The 22,027-nt window shown below is 46.8% G+C and overlaps 2 protein-coding genes across 3 annotated transcripts; both read right to left on the bottom strand.

Annotated features, from left to right (window-relative positions):
* Nucleotide 1: 1 nt before the first annotated feature.
* On the bottom strand, nt 2-3,514 carry NT5C (5', 3'-nucleotidase, cytosolic). The gene is made up of 5 exons (XM_008513245.2): nt 1,652-3,514; nt 1,240-1,340; nt 1,104-1,164; nt 545-659; nt 2-423 (listed from the first exon to the last, which is right to left on the bottom strand). Exons 1-5 carry the CDS (start codon nt 1,793-1,795, stop codon nt 242-244), a joined length of 603 nt encoding a protein of 200 aa, XP_008511467.1. The 5' UTR covers nt 1,796-3,514; the 3' UTR covers nt 2-241.
* A 981-nt stretch (nt 3,515-4,495) lies between these two features.
* On the bottom strand, nt 4,496-21,528 carry JPT1 (Jupiter microtubule associated homolog 1). 2 transcript variants are annotated; one of them, XM_008513246.2, is made up of 5 exons: nt 20,417-21,528; nt 12,680-12,822; nt 12,210-12,307; nt 11,279-11,297; nt 4,496-5,526 (listed from the first exon to the last, which is right to left on the bottom strand). In XM_008513246.2, the coding sequence occupies exons 1-5, from the start codon at nt 20,470-20,472 to the stop codon at nt 5,378-5,380; spliced, it is 465 nt and encodes a 154-aa protein (XP_008511468.2). In that variant the 5' UTR covers nt 20,473-21,528; the 3' UTR covers nt 4,496-5,377. The 2 variants fall into 2 exon arrangements, with proteins under 2 accessions (XP_008511468.2, XP_008511469.2); XM_008513247.2 differs by lacking the exon at nt 11,279-11,297.
* Between the last annotated feature and the right edge of the window lie 499 nt (nt 21,529-22,027).

Raw genomic sequence — 22,027 nt, 5'->3', positions numbered from 1 at the left:
GTAGTGAGCCAAAGTGTTTTATTAAAAAGGTTCCTGACTGACTTCCACCATGCTTCCATGCCAGCCATCTCAGGAGGGTCTAGGTGGCTGGCCTGTGAGAGCACAGAGGTTACCGTGTCTCCCTGCTCCACAGTGCTGGGGGTCACCACCAGGATGCCGCCCTGTCACTTGGCTCTGTTGGGTTTCCCTGCTGGCTTGCCTTCCTTTCCTTCAGCTACTGTCCGCTGCTATGGTCCCTCGATTATTCCTGCAGCAGCCCCAGGCCTGTTTGGTCCTGCTGCACAGCTGCCCGCTTGCTGTCTATGATCTCCCTCCAGTCGTCACTCCAGGAGAGCAGCCGTCTCCTTGTAGGGGGCAGGACCAGGTGCTGGTTGTGGCAGCAGGTGAACAAGATGTGCTCCCAGCTTGGGGTCTCCTCTTGGCCTGGGACAGGACAGAGGAGAAAGGCGGTGAGCATGCAGTCTGTACCCTGGTTATTTTTACTCCCTCTCTGTAATCCCAGCAGGCCAGGTGCCTGGAGGTTGCCAAGGAAAATGACTCCAACCTTGAATGGTGTCCTTGTCATCAATGAGCAGGTCCCCCAAGATCACTGTCTTGTCCCTCGTCAGGATAATGCGCTCCACAAACTGGGGCCCCAGGTGCTTCTCCACCCAGCAGTACTGTGTAGGGGGCACAGGTCTGTCAGTAGGGCCTGAAGGGCCCTTGAATTCAGGGCCGGTGAGCAAGCAGGTGTGCGGAGGGTCTACAGCCCTTGACAGATGCTGCTCCCCTCCTCCCCACACAGCACTTTCTCTGTTTCTGGGGGTCTCTTTAAAAATCAGGACTTAGAGGGCTGGCCCCATGGCTGAGTGATTGGGTTCCTGCGCTCCGCTTCAGCGGCCCAGGGTTTCGCTGGTTCGAATCCTGGGCATGGACATGGTGCTGCTCATCAGGCCATGCTGAGGCAGTGTCCCACATGCTACAACTAGAAGGACCCACAACTAAAATATACTACTATGTAGCAGGGGGCTTTGGGGAGAAAAAGGAAAAATAAAATCTTTAAAAAAAAAAATTTCAGGCCTTAGGAAGCTAAGTTTGCCCATGAGGTACGGGGGCAGCCGAACCTTCTCGTACACACTGTAGTCATACTTCTCCGGAGGGCTGGTGCAGATGAAGACCTCGGTGCTGCAGGGAAGGGGAGTCAGTCAGGGTGATGCCAGGCCTTGCTCCCCACCGCCCTCCCTCCCCAGCGTTCCTCACTCCTGCATGTCGTTCATCTCCCGCATGGCCTCCAAGGCTCCAGGGATGGGCTCCAAGTCGAGGAAAAAGCCTGGGGCTTCGAACACACTGACCACTTTCTCCTGAAAGATACAGTGTTCTGTCCAGGCTTCTGTCTCCAGCCCGTCTAGCCCCAGCCGGGACCGGAAACGTAAGGTTCCTGGGGGCCTTCGGTGCCCAGAGCAGAGCTTCAGGGCGAGGATTCTGTTTAGGGGGAAGCACTCTCCCAAACCTTCTTGTCCTGGGGATTCTGAAGGGAGAGTTTTGTTAATTTTAAACAGAAAGTGGTGTCTCCGGAAATGGAGCAGAGGCAGTCCTCCCCAAGGGGGAGGCTTCCCCCTCCTGGGCTCCCCGCTCCCAGGGCGGCCCCGCGCTGCGCCCCGCCCCGTCCTACCTCCAGGTCGGGCCGCAGGGCGCGGTACTGCTCGCTGGCGAGGGAGCCGCGGCGCTCGTCCAGCGGCACGTGCGGCTCCCCGGGGAAGCGGCGGCGGAAGCCCCGCAGAAGGCCGGCCTCGAAGTCCGCCAGCACGCCGTCCATGTCCACCAGCACCCGCACGGGCCGCCGCCGCGCCGCGCCGCCGCCGCCACTGCCATCGCCGCGGGGTCCGGGCGCGGAGGGCCGGCCGGAGGCGCGGAAAGCTCGAACCGCCGCTTCCGGAGCCGCGGCGCGGGCGGGGCGCGCCAGGCTGATCTGCGCGGGCGCCGGGCAGCGCGAGGCCTTCCCCGGGACTCGGCGTGCGCGCGGCCGCCTCCCCCTCTCCCCGAGTGCTGGGGCTCACCTTCCAGGGGCCCGACGGAGGGCCGATCCGAAATACTGGGAAGCGTCAAGCCTCCTTAAACCTGTGCGGTTCGCTCCACCTCCTTAGAACCCGTACCTGGCGTCCTTGGGGGACCGGCGGTTCTGCCCTCCCTGCTTGTGGGCCCCGGACCCCGGACCGGAGCTCCCGCCGCGCGAAGGCAGCACCAGCCCAAGGCCCGAATCGTGCGGGCTCCCGGTCACTGGTTCGTGTGAGTCAAGCTCCTGAGAGACGATTTCATAAGCCAGGGTTGGCATGAAACATGGGAGCATCTACTTTTTTTGGGGGGGGGGGGGGGGTGAAGATTAGCCCTGAGCTAACTGCTGCCAATTTTCCTCTTTTTGCTGAGGAAGACTGGCCCTGAGCTAACATCCGTGCCCATCTTCCTCTACTTTATACGTGGGATGCCTACCACAGCATGGCTTTACCAAGTGGCGCCATGTCCGCACCCGAGATCTGAACCAGCGAACCCTGGGCTGCTGAAGCTGAACGTGAGAACTTAACTGCTGCCCCACTGGGCCGGCCCCTAAAGGGAGCATCTACCTTAAACATCCAGTTCCTCCTGGAGGAGACGACTGTCCTTTTGTGAAACCGACACTCTTCTCTAGAATCGGCAGTCATGTGCCCTTCTGGAAAATGCTGAACATTGCTGTTTTGTCGATTCCCCTTTTTGTAGGTTTCACACAATTTCCTGACTACACTCAAGATATATTTACCTACAACTGTAAACTCAGGTTTAAGTGACTTATGTTCCTGCAGTTCACCTGAACACCCCAGTACTTCCAAACCAATGCAACGGAAGAGCTGCAAAGGGGGCCTGGTGTGTCTAAGGTGATGGAATTGCAAAATGCTTAAGAAAAGAGGTAGCATCAGCATCAGCAATAAATACCGAGTCACTAAGTCACACAAACTGGCTAAAAGGTCCAAAATGTCAATGAAATGCTGATTCCTCCGCTCTTTGGGTGTCTTTTATTTGGTGTTTTTTTTTTTTTGAGGAAGATTAGCCCTGAGCTATCTGCTGCCAATCCTCCTCTTTTTGCTGAGGAAGACTGGCCTTGAGCTAACGTCCGTGCCCATCTTCCTTTACTTTATATGTGGGACACCTACCACAGCATGGCTTGCCAAGCGGTGCCATGTCCACACCTGGGATCCAAAGCAGCGAACCCCGGGCCACCGAAGCGGAACGAGGGCACTTAACCGCTGCTCCACCGGGCCGGCCCCTTCATTTACAATTTTGATATCCTGGTGTCTTAATAGTAATCATTGTCATCATCATTTTAGGATCATTCAGCTTCATTTTCTAGACCCTAAGCCTTCCAATTCTGGAAAATCGAACACCCTCAACAAACATGTGTCCATAGAATTTCCTAACTCTGTGCTGGTAGTACCAAAATGACTGGCAGGACTGTCCGTCCCTCAGGACACCTTAATTTTCCTGAGGCACTTATCTTCACAGAATAAAAAAAGCCAAATTACAAGTTATGACACACATCAGGGACATCTCTTCCAGGAGCCCCACCATTCCTAAGAGAGAAGGGTGCAGGTTCCCCACCTCTGAAGAGTCAGAGGCACAACAGAAACGGTGGCCTGAGGAGACTGGAAGGCTCCTGGAGCACAGCTGTTGAGTCTCCACTGTGTGAATGCTTTATACCATGAGGGGAGAAAAACTTAACCCCCCCCCCCGGCCCCGCCCCGCAACCTGTAACTAGCCATCTTCCTCCCCCAAAGACGTCCAGGAGTTCAAGTGAGTTCGTGGTTACAGGTTCTGCTCTTCAGTCATTTCAGTCATGGGAGGGGCTTTAGAGTTGACCTAGTTCAAAGGTATCATTTCTGAATTTGGAAATTGTGCCCCAAATGAGAAACCGAAGGAATACAGCTGGTCAGTAGCACAGCTAGATCCACTTTGGATATTTAATATAGCATGTTGATCTGGAACTTTCTGCCTAGAACCCAGAGAGCTTTCTCCTGTCTTCTGTCTTCTCTATCACTTGAAGAGACTCAGATCTCCCCGCCCCCTAGTTACACAAGACTTCCTTCCTCTGAGCCCTCTGTGACCCCTCACCATTGGGAAGCACCTTGCAGGCGTGAGGGGACCTAAAGTTTTAAATGTCACGGCCCAGCACAGGTGGTAAAATTTAAAATATATTGGCTAATAACTATTTTGAACATCAATTATTCATATTATTCATGTGTTTTATTACCCCAGATAGCAGAGATAATGATCATTTTAGCACTTTGAACTCATGCTATGACTTTAAACCTGTTTTGTTTAGAGAATTTTCTTTAGAGAGAAGCCCACTTCTCTCTGGGCCTCCATTAGCCAGTTTTAACTTTAATGACTCATCAAATCACTGCGCAGCAGAATTGACATTAACAAAGAAAAAAGCTAAACCAGTAGACCAATCTGAAACAATCTCAAAAAGATGACACAGGACACAATGTTTCAAAATTTGTACATTGTTTACTTTTAAGCAACAGTCCAGGATTGTGAAGTACAACACAGATTTTAAGGATGAGAGTTTCATTTCATGGTCAAGCACCAGCATCATGCACACAGCTTCGAGTTATCTACGAAGAGCACTGCCCCGAGGGGTCGTTCATGACGAAGACCCACTGTGTGGCCACGCCCTTGCTTGCTTCACCACTTGAAATCCATCAGTTCGAGGGCACCCGGAACCCCTCCTCTGCCTGAGAGCAGCAGGCTCGATGCTCATCAGCCAGGCAAGTTAGTATCTGGCTTATTTCTTAAGGTTCCAAAACAAAAGGCAGTTTTTCGCTTTGCAGGCAGCAAGGCAGGAGGCACAGGCCTCTTTATTGTTCCATATGGCACAGGAAGATGCTTTTAGCAAAGGGCACTGACAAGTTACGGCAACACCAAGGAGGTTCGGCATAAAGACATCCTTGTTTGGGGGCCTGAAGGGACGGTGCCTGGGGACTGTTCACTGGTCTGTCCAATCAAGGCTTGGTAAACCCAAGTAAAGCTGACAAGAAAAGGGTTTTAAAAACCTCAGTACAAAAGATCCTCTAACACATTTGGAATCAAATTATTCTTAAAAACACGGTACTAAGTGTCACAGAGTTTTCCCTCCAATCTACTACTAGAAAACACTCATGCCATGGCCTACAGACCCAGAGGAATCAGGACAGATAAGAGAACCTGTTCTTCAAAAAGGGGAAAAAAAAAAAAAAAAAAAAAGACAGCAGTACATAAAGTGCTTCTTTTTTAATGAAACAAATCCAAAAGATGTACAGTCAGGCTCAAGTTGTGCAGTTCACAAGCATGGAGAAAACAAATAAAACAACAGAGTTCAGGACAGTCGGAGCTAACCCAGGACAAGGCTAGACTTGCCACCAGGGGGGTTTCTTCGGGATGGCACTGGGGCAGGTGCCACCGGGCTGGGCACAGGGGCAGCAGGCACGGGCTTCTCCTCACTCTGCCCCAGGCTGCCCTGCAAGTCTGTGTCCAGGTTTTCTAGGAAAACAAGGAAATTAAGGCTAATAACTATTTCAAGTTAAGATGAACAGTCTAAGGTTTTTTTAAAAGCTGTTCCTTAATTAATTGCTTTGTAATATTTTTATCACATGATATAGTATATTTGATGTAATATAGTACTATATTTGCTCTACTGATACCAAAAAATTGGAACCAACCGAACCATTCCAAAGCTGTAATGCATCCACACTGGAGCGTGTGCCCATGGGGCCACGGGGCCACCATCTTCAGTTTGAACAGACACTACACGCCCCCCCCCCCCCCCAGAAGATGTGCCCATCTCTACCCCACACCTGCGTCAGGGTCTGTCTCCTTACATTTTGCACATCCACCATTTGATAACCACCTCACTTTAAAATTTGCCAAACCGATGGGTGAAAAAAAATGTTCTTTCTTTCCTGTTTGATGTTAGGCTACATTTCCATGATTACTAGGTGAGGCTGATTTATTTTTTAACCACACAGATAGCCAACTGTACTGTGGAAATTCAAAGAAACCTTAACTAAATTGGAGCTGGAAGGCCTGTAGGAGGAGCTCTCAGGGCCTAACACACAGGGTCAATTACACCAAACAGGAAGACAGGGATGTTGACATCTCCAACAGAAAGTAAAACCACTTTACTACTGAAGTAAGCTTTCTCTCCCCACCCAGCAACAGCCCAGCCAAGGAGAAACGCCTCGAAGCCCAGCCAATGCCAAGACGCTGCCACCCTGAACTTCCCCGCAATGGGCTTTCCTTTAGCACAGCTCCCCTACTCTGCCTTTTCCTCTATAAAAGCAGCTCCTCTCCTCGGTTTGCTAGATTTGCCTAAGGTTTGCCATAGCACGCACATCCAAAATTGCAATTCTTCTGGCTATTCCTGAATACACTCATCTTGAAGATAAAATAACAGGCAAATTTGCTTTTTAAGTTGACAGTACTGACACCATTTATCTTTTGCTGAGCAAGGTTAACCCTGAGCTGACATCTTTGTCAATCTTCCTCCACCTTCTATGGGTGTTGCCACCACACCGCGGCTAATGAGTGGTGTAGGTCAGCGCCTGGGATCCAAAGCAGCAAACCCAGGGCCGGCCCGGTGGCGCAGCGGTTAAGTGCACACGTTCCACTTCTCGGCGGCCCGGGGTTCGCCTGTTCGGATCCCAGGTGCAGACATGGCACCACTTGGCAAAAGCCATGCTGTGGTAGGCATCCCACATATAAAGTAGAGGAAGATGGGCATGGATGTTAGCTCAGAGCCAGTCTTCCTCGGCAAAAACAGGAGGATTGGCAGTAGTTAGCTCAGGGCTAATCTTCCTCAAAAAAAACAAAAAACAAAAAAACAAAAAACAAATCAGCAAACCCGGGCCTTGGAAACCAAACATGCTGAACTTAAAACTACGCCACGGGGCTGACCCCCTGATGTGATTTATTAGAGTCTATCTTTCCCCTACTGATTTGTAATAACAGCTCCATTAATGAGGTAAGTCCCATTTGTATTAACTGGGCACCTTCCATGTTAAGGTTTAAGAATTAGCATCTTATTATCCAATATACTAGATATTGCTTGATGGATTTACTGACTGATTTGTGAAATTCCCAACAAGCATATATTCTTAACCAGGTAGTTTCCAAACTTGGAAAAGTTATTGATTCAAATTCAAGAGTGACTGCAACAGAAAAAGCTGTATTTCCTGTGAAAGGAAATTTCTATGAAGAGTTTAATAGTTGAAGGAAGGTTAGACATTTTAAATTTTTTTTTTTTAAGGCCAGGCCTCATTTCAGTGTTAAGCCATCAAATTAAATTCAGTTGCATATTCTAACATGTCCCTTAGAATAATCTCTCCCTCTCTCTCACACACACACACGTACACACACACACACGCACACACACACAAGCACCTTTAGTATAGAAACTAAGTACTAATTCATAAGACTTGGGAGAAAAACTACCTTAAAGTTTAAAGATATTTATTTCCTCCCCTAGTTTAGAAATTCCAAAACCTGAAAGCAGCACAGCAGAAATGCTGATTCTGGGGCCAGCCTGGGAGTGTAACAGTTAAGTTGGCACCCTCCGCTTTGGTGGCCTGGGGTTCGCCAGTTCAGATCCTAGGCAGAGACCTAGGCACTGCTTATCAAGCCATGCTGTGGCAGGCGTCCCACGTATAAAGTAAAAGGAGATGGGCACGGATGTTAGCTCAGGGCCAGTCTTCCTCAGCAAAAAGAGGAGGATTGGCAGCAGATGTTAGCTCAGTACTAATCTCCCTCAAAAAAAAAGAAAAAAAAAAGAAATGTTGGCTATGATATATACTATGTAAAAACTTCACATGGACTCATACTGGACACCAATGAAAAGTTCTAATTTCAAAAAATGTACTTTCTTTAAGATCCTCAAAGACTAAACATTAAAAATTTACATTCCTGGGGCTGGCTCAGCAGTGCAGTGGTTAAGTTCATGTGCTCCACTTCGGTGGCCCAGGGCTCACCAGTTCAGATCCTGGGCGCAGACCTACACACCGCTGATCAAGCCATGCTGTGGCAGCATCTCACATAGAAAAACTAGAAGGACCTACAACTAGGATATACAACTATGTACTGGGGCTTTGGGGAGAAAAAAAGGGAGGAAGATTGGCCACAGATGTTAGCTCAGGGCCAATCTTCCTCACCAAAAAAAAGGGGGGCGGGGGCCAACCTGTGCATTCAATCACATTTTGAAGAAAAAAAAAATTCATGTTCCTAAAACCACTTGTACCAAGTTTTGTTTTGTTTTGTTTTGTTTTTGAGGAAGATTAGCCCTGAGCTAACATCTGCTGCCAATCCTCCTCTTTTTGCTGAGGAAGACTGGCCCTGAGCTAACATCCATGCCCATGTTCCTCAACTTTATATGTGGGATGCCTGCCACAGCATGGCTTTTGCCAAGCGGTGCCATGCCCACACCGGGGATCTGAACCGGTGAACCCTGGGCTGCCGAAGTGGAACATTCGAGCTTAACCACTGCCCCATCGGCCTGGCCCCAACAGAGAAAGCTTTTGTCTTTTGAATGTAATAATTAAAAAATGGAGCTTTAAACAAAAACAATTCTGGGGCCGGCTTGGTGGCACAGTGGTTAAGTTTGCACGTTCCGCTTCAGTGGCCCAGAGTTTGGATCCCAGGTTCAGACATGGCACCACTTGTCAAGCCGTGCTGTGGCAGGGGTCTCAAATATAAAGTGGAGCACGATGGGCATGGATGTTAGCTCGGGGCCAGTCTTCCTCAGCAAAAAGAGGAGGATTGGCAGCAGATGTTAGCTCAGGGCTAATCTTCCTCAAACAAAACAAAACAAAGCAAAGCAAAAAAACAAAAACACTTCTACCATAATGTACATCTTATATACTCCTGACTTGTCTTCCCTCTTTGGTGCATCAAAGAGGTAACTGAACAGACACCTATGTCAGAATAGGAAAATAGGATTCATTATAAGGATCAAAGAATTAGAACCACCAGAAAATGTAGCAGACCATCTAACCTGCCTGAAGGGAGGGGAAGTTCTGCCGAAACTTCCTAGACCTTCTCCCTCTTTCTGAAAGACTTCCAAAGTCCTCCCTGTAGCCATTCCTGTGTTTAATTATCCAAAAGATAAAGGCAATCTTCCTTACATCCAAACAAAATCTGTTTTATTTAAACTGAGAGGGTTGGGGCTGGCCCCGTGGCCGAGTGGTTAAGTTGGCGCGCTCCGCTTTGGCGGCCCAGGGTTTCGCTGGTTCGGATCCTGGGTGTAGACGTGGCGCCACTTGTCAAGCCACACTGAGGTGGCATCCCACATGCCACAACTAGAAGGACCCATAACTAAAAGAACATGCACAACTATGTAGCAGGGGGCTTTGGGGAGAAAAAGGAAAAATAATATCTTTAAAAAAAATAAAAATAAGTAAATAAATAAACTGAGAGGGTAGCTTTGCTTTGAAGTAAACTTGCCAACAGAGTTGAGGCTGACCTCTACTCCGCCAGATGCATCCTGAATTATTATGCCCCTCGTCATTTTATGACAAGTGAACTAAAAGCAGCAGCAGTCAGGGGCACAAAAAACTCAGGTGGCAAAACTGATGACCATTAAAAAAAAAAAGAGGGGCTGGCCCAGTGGGATAGTGGTTAAGTTTGTGGGCTCTGCTTCGGCAGCCCAGGGTTCACAGGTTCAGATCCCGGGTGCAGACCTGCACACCACTCATCCAGCCATGCTGAGGTGGCGTCCCACATACAAAGTAGAGGAGGATTGGCACAGATGTTAGCTCAGGGCCAATCTTCCTCACCAAGAAAGAAAGACCAAAAGAAAGGAAGGACTTTTCATACTATACAATTCAACCTGTTATTTACATGAAGAATCTATAACAAACTGAGCTGGGCTGGGGGTGGGGATTATTAGTTATTAGCAGGACAAATGACATATTTTTTCACAACTTCATCAGGTCTCTCACATACTTCTCCAGGCTCCCCAAATTTCTAATTATATCCATTAGCCAAAATTCGTGTATAAGATTAGCCCATCAATTGGGGCTGGCCCCGTGGCCAAGTGGTTAAGTTTGCGCATTCCGCCGCAGCAGCCCAGGGTTCGGATCCTGGGCTCGGACATGGCACCGCTCGTCAGGCCACGTTGAGGTAGTGTCCCATATGCCACAACTAGAAGGACCTGCAACTAAGATATACAACTATGTACCAGGGGGGATTAAGGAAGATAAAGCAGGGGAAAAAAAAAAAATAGATTAGCCCATTAAGACACAGTGTTGGAGGGGCCGGTCCCGTGGCCGAGTGGTTAAGCTCATGCACTCCACTTTGGCGGCCCAGGGTTTCACCAGTTCGAATCCTGGGTGCAGACATGGCACCGCTCATCAAGCCATACTGAGACGGCATCCCATGTGCCACAAGTGCAAGGACCCACAACTAAAAAAATACACAACTATGTACCAGGGGCCTTTGGGAGAAAAAGAAAAAAAAGACAGCGTTGGAGAGGACAGAGGGGAATGTGGTTCTTAAACACTTCTGTTTCACTGGAAGACCACATCACGGCAGGAAGAGGCCATGAGGAAGCGCTTCTTCCTTCTGGACCGGAGGGCCCTCTGACGGCTGCATTTCACCGAGTCAACTCTAACCTGATCACTACCGCCTGACACTTGTAAACCTTTCATTATTCTCATCAGCCATTCTCCGGCACTGGTTAAAGAAGTGCCAATAAACACTTCAAAGATTTGAAATAATTAAATAAATGATTATAGCGCATTTCCACATATAATTGGTAATATGGATGCTAACTGAAACTTTCCATCTGCCCCCTCCATCATCATTCACAAGATCACAGGGTTAACCGATGTCTTGCCAAATAAGCACCTTGGTATAAAATCAAACAAGTTATGTAAATTAAATGCTGTGGGCTGAGCTTGAAATGCCAGAGCCTTTTACTAAAAAAAAAAACTCTCATTCAGTGTAACAAATACCAACCTGACTAATGTACATATATTTTGTAAAGGATTCGCCAGTATTCTTCCTTTCTTGTACATTTCTGGCAGTGCTCTCACCATTGGCCAATACCAAACATGGCCACATTTGCTAACTTTCCAGTTTCATTTTTCTTTCCTCTCCACCCAGAGTATGCTGGCACTCAGGGCAAAGACAGGTTTCACTCCGCAGTCTTCTTTCCCCAAGACACAATTAGAATCGAAATTCTGATCTATTCTAAAACCATTTACAGAACAAGAAATTTTGGGACTTCTTCAGAAGTACTCACCATGGATGTCACCTTCTCCCTGAAAAAGAAAAAAAAATTAACAGGTTACTTTAGATTTTAATTTGGCAACACACAAAACAGCCACAGTTCAGAGAGACTATCTATTTGAAACCAAATGTGCAATTTCATTTCGACGCAGTCAAGTACAGGTAAGGCTGCATTACAACAAGCAACTGTTATTCAACCTGGGACAATGTGATACAAAAATGCTGCTGACAAATTGCCCCAGTGCCAGTAATACACTCAAAGCACCAAAAAACCTTAACATTTACGCTGATGACCTAATATCAATGAGCATGTCAGAGGCTCTTTTATCTGAATAGGAAACTGGCAAATTTATCCTTCCGTTCTCCGTCTCCCTTCCCCTTATCTAGCCGTTGAAGGGCCCCTATCAGTTCCAAACCCCTTCTACAGGTCGCCCTCCTCACACGGCAATGCCACCATGAGCTCTGAGGTCCCTACTCAAGAGGACACCCTACCAGGCTTTCCAGACACGCACCTGGGGCTTTGGGGCCGTGCTCATCTGTCGATAACTGATGGCAGTGCCCATGTGCTGCAGTCTCCTGGAGTTCAGCTCAAAACAACCAGGCAACACTTGCCAACAACTAAAACAGTCCTTGAACTCAGAAATGCTACTGGACATGAGTTACACAGGAAGTGCGTGTGATCCAGATGTTCCAAAATCAGTACCACAGGCTACAGTCTAATGCTCATGGGAGAAGAGAGATGAACAGACCAAGGTCATGTGAACTCGCTTTTCTGACTACTCTATTTATCAATCCCCCCTGACCAGTAGGGCCCATGCCCTTTCCTAATCCCCTCTATGTAAGACTCCAGTGGCAGAACTGGAGCTCTTTGTACAATAGGGGGCATTTAATTTCTAAACTGTTAACCTCAGTCTTTTCCCAGACGTTGTCGTTGGCACACTGACCTTCAGATCTAAGAAGTCTCCAGAGTTTGCTTCAGAAGAGTTCCTTCTCTGCGGTCCAGATGACTCAGAATCTTCTCTGCCACCACTAGATTTGGCACCTGAATCAAAATATACTTTCTTGAGGAATACAACAGAAAGACCTAAAGCAAAATGCTTTTTTAGTAAGTGGCATTACGTGTTAGTCTCCTATGATAAAATGAAGAAAGAGTGTTAGGGAGGTTAAGCCATGGCTTAAAAATTCTACGGAAGGACAAAATAACCCAGTCTCACGTCAGTCCTTATTCTGATCCAGCAGAGACTCTCAGCACGTCCCATTCCTCAGTCCCAGTCCTTCCTCCAGTGACAAGCTTTCACTATTGTTTATCTTATTATGATTAAGCTAGATTTTGCTCATCAGCAGAAAACCAGCGTGGTTGCCCACGCTGGGTCCGTCCCTTCCTGTGATCAGTGACCACAGAGATAAGCCATACCTGCTGACTTGGCCCACGAAGGGGGATTTTCCTCAGGTGTTCCAAAGATGCTAGAGGCCATTTTGTTCCTCCTCACCGGTTGCTCTGTTGGTTCATCAAAGCCTAATGAAAAATTGGATCCGCCACCTGGAGGTCGCAAAACCCTAGGAACAATAGCAAACCCTCAACTTCAGATCATACCAAAACATTTCTTGGCATAAAGATCATCCATCACACAAGGTAGCTGAAAGTCCTCACAAATAACAGCCTCGTTAGCGTCCCCTTTTAGGAAATGGCAAAAGACCTCAGGGGCATTGCCTGCTGGGCTTAGCTGGATATACCTGCAAAGAAGTTTAGAAGCAGCTCTTGTCATTTATTCAAAAGCATTTCCATTTTTATTTTCAACAAAATAAAAAATGGAAGAATAGACACAGAGAAGTTAAGTTGACCAATTTAGAAGCCCGAGGAAAGCTGATAATAAAGAGTCTCTCCTACCTCAAAATCACCGACAAGCCCTGTTGATACACTTGTACCTCGCTACTCTCGCCAATAAACATGAGTGTCTAGCCACACGGAGAAAGGCAATATGAGACAACAAGCGTAAGATTCTGTGGCATATTCTATACCCTTGTTCCTTTGGACACCATCTATAGCTTTTTAAAGATTTTTATTTTTCCTTTTTCTTCCCAAGTCCCCCCGGTACCTAGTTGTATATTTTTAGTTGTGGGTCCTTCTAGTTGTGGCATGTGGGACGCTGCCTCAGCGTGGCCTGATGAGTGGTGCCATCTCTGTGCCCAAGATCCGAACCAGCGAAACCCTGGGCCGCTGAAGCAGAGCGCGTGAACTTAACCATGCGGCCGGTCCCAGGACACCATCTATAGCTTTTTGTTCAACTAGGAAATATAGTACTTTCATATTTCCAAATCTTCCTGCCACAGATTGACCAATTTGTCCCCTCCCTGGAAAAACTCAATATACCTTGTCCTGTCGCCACTCAAATCATAGAAAATGGAGATGGATTTATGGGAAGATTTTCTAACTACTGATTCAGTACTTTTATTGGTGATAGGAGCAGTCTGGTTTTCTATTTCTTCTTAAGTCAGTTAGAGTAAGAGACATTTTCTAGGAATATGTCCATTTCATCCAACTTTCCAAAGAAATACAGTTGTTATTTGTAAACTCAGCTCCTTATATTAGAAAAGAAAGGGGCCAGCCTGGTGACGCAGCAGTTAAGTGAGTACATTCTGCTTCGGTGGCCTGGGGTTCTGCCGCTTCAGATCCCAGGTGTGGACATGGCACCGCTTGGCGCGCCATGCTGTGGTAGGCGTCCCACATATAAAGTAGAGGAAGATGGGTACAGATGTGAGCTCGAGCCAGTCCTCCTCAGCAAAAAGAGGAGGACTGGCAGCAGATGTTAGCTCAGGGCTGATCTTCCTCAAAAAAGGAAAAAGAAAAGAGAGGAAAAATTAAACACTGAAGGTATAAATTTTCTTCTAAGTACCCCTCTAGAGGCATTCCCAAGTTTTGATATTTTTTACTATTATTCCATTCCAAATGTTTTCTCACTTCCATTTCTTTCTTGAGGAAGATTAGCCCTGAGCTAACATCTGCCAATCCTCCTCTTTTTGCTGAGGAAGACTGGCCCTGAGCTAACATCCATGCCCATCTTCCTCTACTCTATACGTGGGACGCCTACCACAGCATGGCCTGCCAAGCGGTGCCATGTCCGCACCAGGGATCCAAACCAGCGAACCCCGGGCCATTGAAGCGGAACGTGCGCACTTAACCGCTGCGCCACCGGGCTGGCTCCACTCCATTTCTTCTTTGACTCATAAATTATTTAGAAGTGCATTTGTAAGTTTCCAAACATAGGGGTCTTTCTAGTTTATTGATTTCTAGCTTTTAATTATAACACAGACAACCGAGTCTTTGTGACGTGAATCCTTTGAAATTTGATGAGATTTGGTTTATGGCCTAGTATGCGGTCAATTTTGGAAATCTTCTATACATGCTTGAAAAGAATGTGTATTTGCCAACATTCTATATGTCTACTACATCTTGTTAACTGAGTTGTTCAAATCTACTTATTTTTAAATATGTTTTATCTCTTACTGAGAGAATCTGTTAACTTCTACTACAATGAGAGATTTGTCAATTTCTACTCAGAATTCTGTCAAAATAGAGAGTTCTCTATAAGAGTGCCACTGGATCATTTTAAGTCAGTAGGGAAAACTGCACTGCATTAACTGGCTAGTCATTTGATTAAACAAAGACAAACAAAACATATATCCCTAACTCATTTTATTTACCAAATAACTTCCAGCTAGGACAAATATTTCACTTTAAAGACTAAAACAAAAATATTGGAAGAAAATATGTACCAATGTGGTCCTAGTCTTGGAAAAAAAGGCTTTCTTTCTAAGCATGAGATCAAAGCCAGAAACCATGAAAAGATGGATAGATTAAACTTGGCAAAAATACACATAATATTTGACAAAGGATATCATCACTAGTATACAGAATGCTCTTAAAAATGATTAAAAGAACCACAAGATAAAATGGACAGAAGGTAGTAACAGGTAATTAAGTATTAAAAATTCAACCTCACAAAGAAATAAATGAAATTTAAAACAAAAGGATTTATTTTTTATTAGACTGGTAAAGATGAAAAAATGCCAATTCCCAGAATTAATTGAAGAGTGAAAGTATAAATCTGTACAAACTTTCTAAAGGACATTTTGACAATATGTATTTGCATTTTATCTGAATCAGAATTTCTACTTCCAGAAAGTACCCTAAGTAGATAACCAGACATATGTACAAGGATATTCCTATAAAGATGTTACTCTATAAAAAAAAAATCGGAAATACCCTAGTTATCCATTAGTAGGACGTTAGTTATCAAAGTACATCCATACCACAGAAAGCTCTAGACAGTAGGTTGAGATTTACCCCAAACACAGTGAATGAAGAAAGCTGGAAAACAAATATAAGCCAATTGCACGTTATATAAAATGATGTGTTTAGAGATACCCACTTATCTGGCTATGTGACCCTGGATAAGCTGCTTCACCCCTCTATGCTTTGGTTTTCTCTTCTATAAAAAGAGGGTAATAGTAACTGCCTTATAAGACTTTTATAAAGATATTATATATACTGAGTTTAGAACAGTACCTGGAAATGGCAATCATGTGTGCTAGCTGTTATTATAACCATAACTAGGCATAAATGCCTGAAAGTATGTACACCACAATGTTATCCAGGGTTCACTCAAAGACAGGATTTCAGATGAATTTCAATGTCTTTTTTATGCCTATTTTTCTGTATTGCTATTAATCTAAAATTCTTTTAAAGACTGCTTCTGGGTTCCAGAATTCCCTGGCCTCGGCTCCTTAACACTGCCCCTTCCTGCATGAGGGCTGGTCCCCTGTCCTGGGTCCTTTTCTGCCGGGCTCCTTTGTCCTTATCTGTCCCTGCTACCTGCAGGCCTGCAGATGCAAGACTTAGTCAAGCCTAGGCAGGACTGAAGGAAACCTGACCAGCTTTGCCAACTATCAATATAGCCTCCTGTCAACCATATCTACTTCTTACATCTTCTTCACCAAGCCAGTCAGGCCACTTTCTTCACTGTTCCAGGAACAGCTCTGGTTTATCTCCACCTTGGGGTACTTTTTTTGTAATTTGAGGAAGATTGGCCCTGAGCCAACATCTGTTGACAATCTTCCTTTTTTTAAATTTCCCCCAAGGCCCCAGTACACACTTGTATATGCTAGTTATAGGTCATTCTAGTTCTTCTATGTGGGATGCCACCACAGCATGGCTTGATGATTGGCGTGTAGGTCTGCGCCCAGGATCCAAACCAGCGAACTCTAGGCTGCCGAAGCAGAGTGCACAAACTTAACCACTTGGCCACATGGCCGGCCCCTCCAACCTGGGGTATTTACTCCTGTATTTCCTCCTGCCTAAAGCACACTGCACTGTCCCCTCAGTGACTCATCAAAATCCAGCCCATCTCTTCAGCTTCTGCCTCCTCCATGGAGCTGACTGGTAGAGCCCTCCACAATCTCCAAGAATAAGAGGTGGAACCCGAGAGGAAGAGATGTTAGACATCCTCTCCTGGTCGCCAGCTCTCTCTGTAAAGGGCCAGACAGTAAGTATTTTTGGCTTGTGGGTCATCTGGTATTTCACAACTATTCAGCTCCCATCATGGAGCATAAAGGCAGCCACAGAGAACGTGAAAATGAACGTGTGTGGCTGTGTTCCAATAAAACTTTATTTATGGACGCTGAAATCTGACTTTCATCTAATTTTCACAAGTCATGAAATCTTCTTCTTGCTATTTTCAACCATTTATAAATGTAAAAATCATCTCTAACCTTACAAAATCAGGTGCCAGCTGGGTTAGGCCCTCGGATGGCAGTTTGCTGGGTTCTGCTTTATCTAGTTCAACGAACAGCCTCATTTTTAAGAGAAAAAAGTCAGGCCCTGAGAAGCTCTAAACAAACTGCCCAACATTAGTTAAGTGACACAGATGGGGCCAAAACCCAAATCTCCCGTCCCTGGCAGGCATATAACAAGTGCTCCAAGGGCCCACAGAGGGGAGTCACACAAGGCCATTCTTCTCTCCAAACTACAAACCTATATAGTTGGTGCTTTGATTAGTTATCTTGTTTTCTAATGTTAGACTATTTTATATTTCTTATATAGGTCCTCCAGGGTCCTCCCCTGATTCTAATATTTGTGTCTGCCCACAGTAAAATTCAATACTTAATTTACACTAAATAGAAACTGCATTATTCTCCCTCTGGGGGGGAAGACCCACCGTGTTCTTTTATGCCATGTAAAACATGTAAAACCCCCTCTTTTTAAAAAAGTCTCAGATATTAAATATCAACTTAGATTAAATTCATTATATGAACTAAGATAAATATGTTCAGGCATACATTTTATAGAGACGATAATTTTAGGTTTGCTTAATTAAATTGTTTAAATCATAATTAAAAGTGTGTTATAAATCCTTACTAGGCTTTCTCTCATGTTAAAGTTTGAAGTGACTAGGTTTTTATCATTTGTACCCCAAATCAATGGACACCTGAAATATTATAATCAAAATTAACTTGCTTCACTGTCATCCCCTTCATGCCCTAGAAATCAGAATGATTTTCCTTACCATCATAATTAAACCCTCATAAATTATTTTAGCCAGATGAAAATTTTCAGAACCCTAATGGGCCGGGAAATACTTTTTGGTCTTAAAAAAAGAAAAAAGACGCTAGTACCCGAAAGACCAGCTTAAAAAGAACGTCAAGGGAAAAGAGCTGGGGGAGGGCAAAAGGGGTGAAGGGCAACATTAGAATGGTGACAGATAAAAACTAGAGTATTGGGGGTGAACACGATGCAGACTATACAGAAACTGAGATATAATAATGTACACCTGAAATTTACACAGTTATAAGCCAATATGACCTCAATAAAATAATTAAAAAAAAAGAAAGAAAGAAACAATGTCATAGCTCTCTAACCAGCCCAACTTTTCAAAGGTCTGTGTTCCTCCTGCAATAGCAGGTGCTACCTACTCCGATGACGTCAGCGTTGTAGAGCCCATTTGTAACAGCGAGACATCCCCAAACAAAGGATTGGGATCATAAGATGCAAATTATTTCAATTTTATTTTTTAAGATCCTACTATTCTCTCTGAGCTGTACACATGGGAACTAAATCGGGATTAAATACTTGAGATTCAACAAAAATGTGTCGGTGTGCTGCCGACAGAAATTTTTTTAAAAATTACTTTTTCTTTCTTCTCTCTTTAAATACCAGAGTTCCCATATGATCTTTGCAGATCATTCCTTATCAGACTAAATTTACAACGTGTTTATGGAGCCAGGAGGATTCGACTGGAGAAAAGAAGTTTCGGAGAATTAGGTGAGATTAGAAGGAAAGGTAGGAAGTAAATGAAAGGATAATGCTTCAGTCCTGGGGTCACAATATTGGAGGGAAACTGGTGACAAAAGGTGATTGAAAACATTTATTGTGCAGAACCAAAAATCATTTATGTTTCACATTTCAAACATACATATGAAAAAACTAGTGTGAGGATTCATTTGACCTGGTTACTGAAATCATGAAGCACTCACCTGCACTTCACCCCAAAGGGAAAACCCTCCGATTTTTAACATAATGTATAAAATTTCACATTCCAATCACTACAGTTTGACTGGCAGAAAGTTGACCTCATAGCACAAAATGAAAAACCAAGGTTCAGCATGTTCCAGTGTCCTCTGAAAAAAATGATCTCACTGGAAGGATGACAACAGAAGAGGGAGTGACCAGTATTTTTGTAGGTCTATACTACCCAAATTCCCCCATCCTCCAGTAACCACTAATTTAGTTATTTAAATCCTTCTTAAGCTTTTCTACATTGCGTTGAAAAGGACTGTCATTTCCAACTCCCTCCTGAGACTCACTGCTGAGGCCTTTTTGTCCCCAAGTTCTCCAACCCCGAGAGACATTGCTATTTCGCAGCCGTCTTCTTAGCCCCACAAAATGGCTCCCTTTGTGCCACTTGCCCAGGACCCCAAGGCTGGCCACACATGACTGCGGGTCGTGATCAATGAAGAGCAGATGCCCAGAAAAAGTGGAATTTAAGCTTCCTCCAAGCCTTGAGCAGGATCCCAGAGATGCCTGTATCTCATCTTAAAAAACAGTGTGCAATTAGCCGAGACAATGTGGACATCTTCCACAGGATCCAAACCCTTCCACCAAGTTAGACAAGGGCTTGGAAAAGGGTCTCAGTCCAAACACCATGCCCAGCGCCCCCTTTCCCAAATGCAGTGGCATGAGTGGCCAGAAAGGCCCCAGCTTTTCAGGTGGAGATAGTACGGAAGAGACAATGGATGTCTCCGGCCCCGCCCAAGAACAGGAAACCTCCTCCAGCACGGGAACCGGGGCCAGGGATGAACTCATTTGACAAACGTCAAATGGGGAAGCGAAAGAGGAGGGATGCAAAGACCGAGGTCCAAGAGTTTGAGCGCAGAAAACCCACTCGGACTGGCTCGCTCCCCCTCCCTTTCGGTGGTGGGAGCGGGAGGGGAAGGAGCAGGGGTCTTTCCTTTGTTAGCAGAGGGGAGGCACTTCGCAGAGTGCTGACGGTTGGCTCCTGGACGGGGTTGGGGGTCGCGATAACCAGCCCCGCCTGACCACAAATGCCACCTGCCGGGCGGGCCCCAGTGGGTAGGAGTCAGCCGGACCCGATGGCTGCTGCTGCAGGATTTGACCGACGCGCCAGGCGCAGGGCCGCCACCTGCCCCGGGCCAGAGGCAAGAGCGCGTGGCCCGAGGTGGGACAATAGGGCCTGATCGAGGCGCCCCGTGGGCTGCCGGGGCACCCGGGGGCCAAGACCACCGCCCTGGGGCCGGGCCAGCCGTGCCGCAAAAGAGAGAACAAACCCTCTCGGCAGGTCCCAACTAACGAGAAGTCGCCGCGCGGCGAGGACAGGTGGCCCTGACCCTCGGCCCCTCGCTCCAGGAGACGAATGAATGGGAAAAGAACAGGAATCGGGCGGGGCCGGGGTGCCGGGCTCGCCAGGAGGCACAAAGGTGACGCGGGCGGCCGAACCCCGCCGCCCGGTTGGGCGCGAGCGCGGCGCCCTGGGCACGTTACCGACAACGACCGGCCTCCCGACCCTCGCAGCCCCGCCGGGCAGCGACCCTCCCGCCCCCAAGCCACACGCGGCACGGGCTCGACCCGCAGCCTCACCGGGAGCTATTCCTGCTGTTGGGGTCGACGCCCTTGAAGGTGGTGGTGGTGGTCATGTCGCCGAACAGCGAGGTAGGCTGGCGCCGGAGCACAGCGCAGAAAAGGGTCGGGTCCGAAGGGCACAGAGGAGCTCTCCACGCCACCACCGGCGACCGCTGCAGGAGCCTCCGCCACCGCCTGCCTGGCCGGCCGCCCCCTTTATACGGCTGGCAAACCCCGCCCCCTCCCCACCTGCATTGGCCGATTCAAATAGCTCTTTTCGTTCCTATTGGGTCCCTGGAGTGTCAAGCATCGTGCGGCGTCGTGACGGGCTGCAGCGGCCCCTGCTCAGCCTAAACCCACCCCCTTCCTGGTCAGGGAAGGTCTAGGGGAGTTCCCCTTCCCCCACCCCAAAATCTCGGCGATGATTGGACAAAGGACGAACCTGCCCCGCACTTGGTACAAGTTGTGCTCGCTGTCACTTAAGAAAGTTACCTGACAAGAGGGAAAAGCTCGCTCTGGGCAAGTTGGAACCCACAAACCGAAGGCAGATTTGTCGCTACCATTCACTTATTCGCCTTACTCACGGTGAGACAGTAAAGGCATGCTCCTTCAGGGATGAAAATCACTGCTACAAACGGACACTTATTGAATACCTACTGTGTCCCCCGTTTGGAAACCTAACTGTCCCAAAGCAGCAGCACTATGAGTCAGCAACAGAAAGCAAGCCAAGACGATCCCTTTTAAAACGACTGGAAATTCTTTACATTTTAATGTTATTATTTAGCTGTAACGGGTGCTGCATGCACTAGACCAAAATTACAGACGTTCCCGTTTGAGGGCCTGTTCTAAGGCTGGTTAATGCCCGGCGGCAGGGAATGGCCACATCCCTTGCTACCAAAACTACTGGAGCAGCCCAGGGCTCCGCAGCTGTTTATAACCCTTAAGTCATGCCTCTTCCACCTGTCCGGGTAAATCTATCCCTGCAACAAATGCGGACACACTTGGAGGGCTGAGGAATGACTGTACAGAGCGTCACAAGAAAGTCTTGGGCAAACGAGAGTGGGGGCCTTCCCGTCATGCACGTTTCCTCAAGTAGATCTTTTTTCAATATTTCCATAAAAATTGAATTACATTCCTCTTTGTGTGGCTGCCTCCTCCTTCCGGGAAGTTAGAAGTTTGTATTCTCGACTAACCATTCTCCTGGGCTTTCATGAAAAGCCAGAGATGATAAGTTCTCTTCTAGAAGGCATGGATCATGTCTTTATGTGCTTACCACTAAAGCATGAAACACGCCACCTTGTTTGGATTAAAATCTTTCCATTCTTAAAGGCCGAGCCTTAATTTCCAAAACCTTAACAAACCAAAAGAGCTTTCAGACCAAACTAACCAGTGAGCACGCATGTCCTCCTTAAAAACCATGTAATTATGGAGCAGGAGGTGGCGGGGTATGGTGGCTCAAGCACTCCTTGTTTTTTGTATGTTAAATAATGACGGATTTGGGCTTGACTCTTAGGGTCCCTTCTGGCCTAAACTTCTGAACTTGTCCTTGCCTTGCCTTATTCCCTCTATTCCCTGTAGTCTAGTAGAAGACATGTTGGTGTGGCAACAGAGCACTGGACTGGAGATCAA

This window comes from Equus przewalskii, chromosome 10 (genome assembly GCF_037783145.1).
Source record: "Equus przewalskii isolate Varuska chromosome 10, EquPr2, whole genome shotgun sequence".
Classification (NCBI taxonomy): Eukaryota; Metazoa; Chordata; class Mammalia; order Perissodactyla; family Equidae; genus Equus; species Equus przewalskii.
This window is presented reverse-complemented; position numbering and strand designations above follow the sequence as displayed.

What these genes read in the sequence shown, in the direction of transcription:
- NT5C (XM_008513245.2), bottom strand. Translation starts at nt 1,795, where the DNA reads ATGGACGGCGTGCTGGCGGACTTCGAGGCCGGCCTTCTGCGGGGCTTC. An exon ending in GAGATGAACGACATGCAGGA is followed by an intron (nt 1,165 to 1,239) that starts GTGAGGAACGCT and finishes CCTTCCCTGCAG; the next exon opens with CACCGAGGTCTTCATCTGCA. An exon ending in ACTACAGTGTGTACGAGAAG is followed by an intron (nt 660 to 1,103) that starts GTTCGGCTGCCC and finishes CCCCCTACACAG; the next exon opens with TACTGCTGGGTGGAGAAGCA.
- JPT1 (XM_008513247.2), bottom strand. Translation starts at nt 20,472, where the DNA reads ATGACCACCACCACCACCTTCAAGGGCGTCGACCCCAACAGCAGGAAT. An exon ending in TTCGTGGGCCAAGTCAGCAG is followed by an intron (nt 12,308 to 12,679) that starts GTATGGCTTATC and finishes ATTTTGATTCAG; the next exon opens with GTGCCAAATCTAGTGGTGGC. An exon ending in GAGACTTCTTAGATCTGAAG is followed by an intron (nt 5,527 to 12,209) that starts GTCAGTGTGCCA and finishes TTGTTTTCCTAG; the next exon opens with AAAACCTGGACACAGACTTG.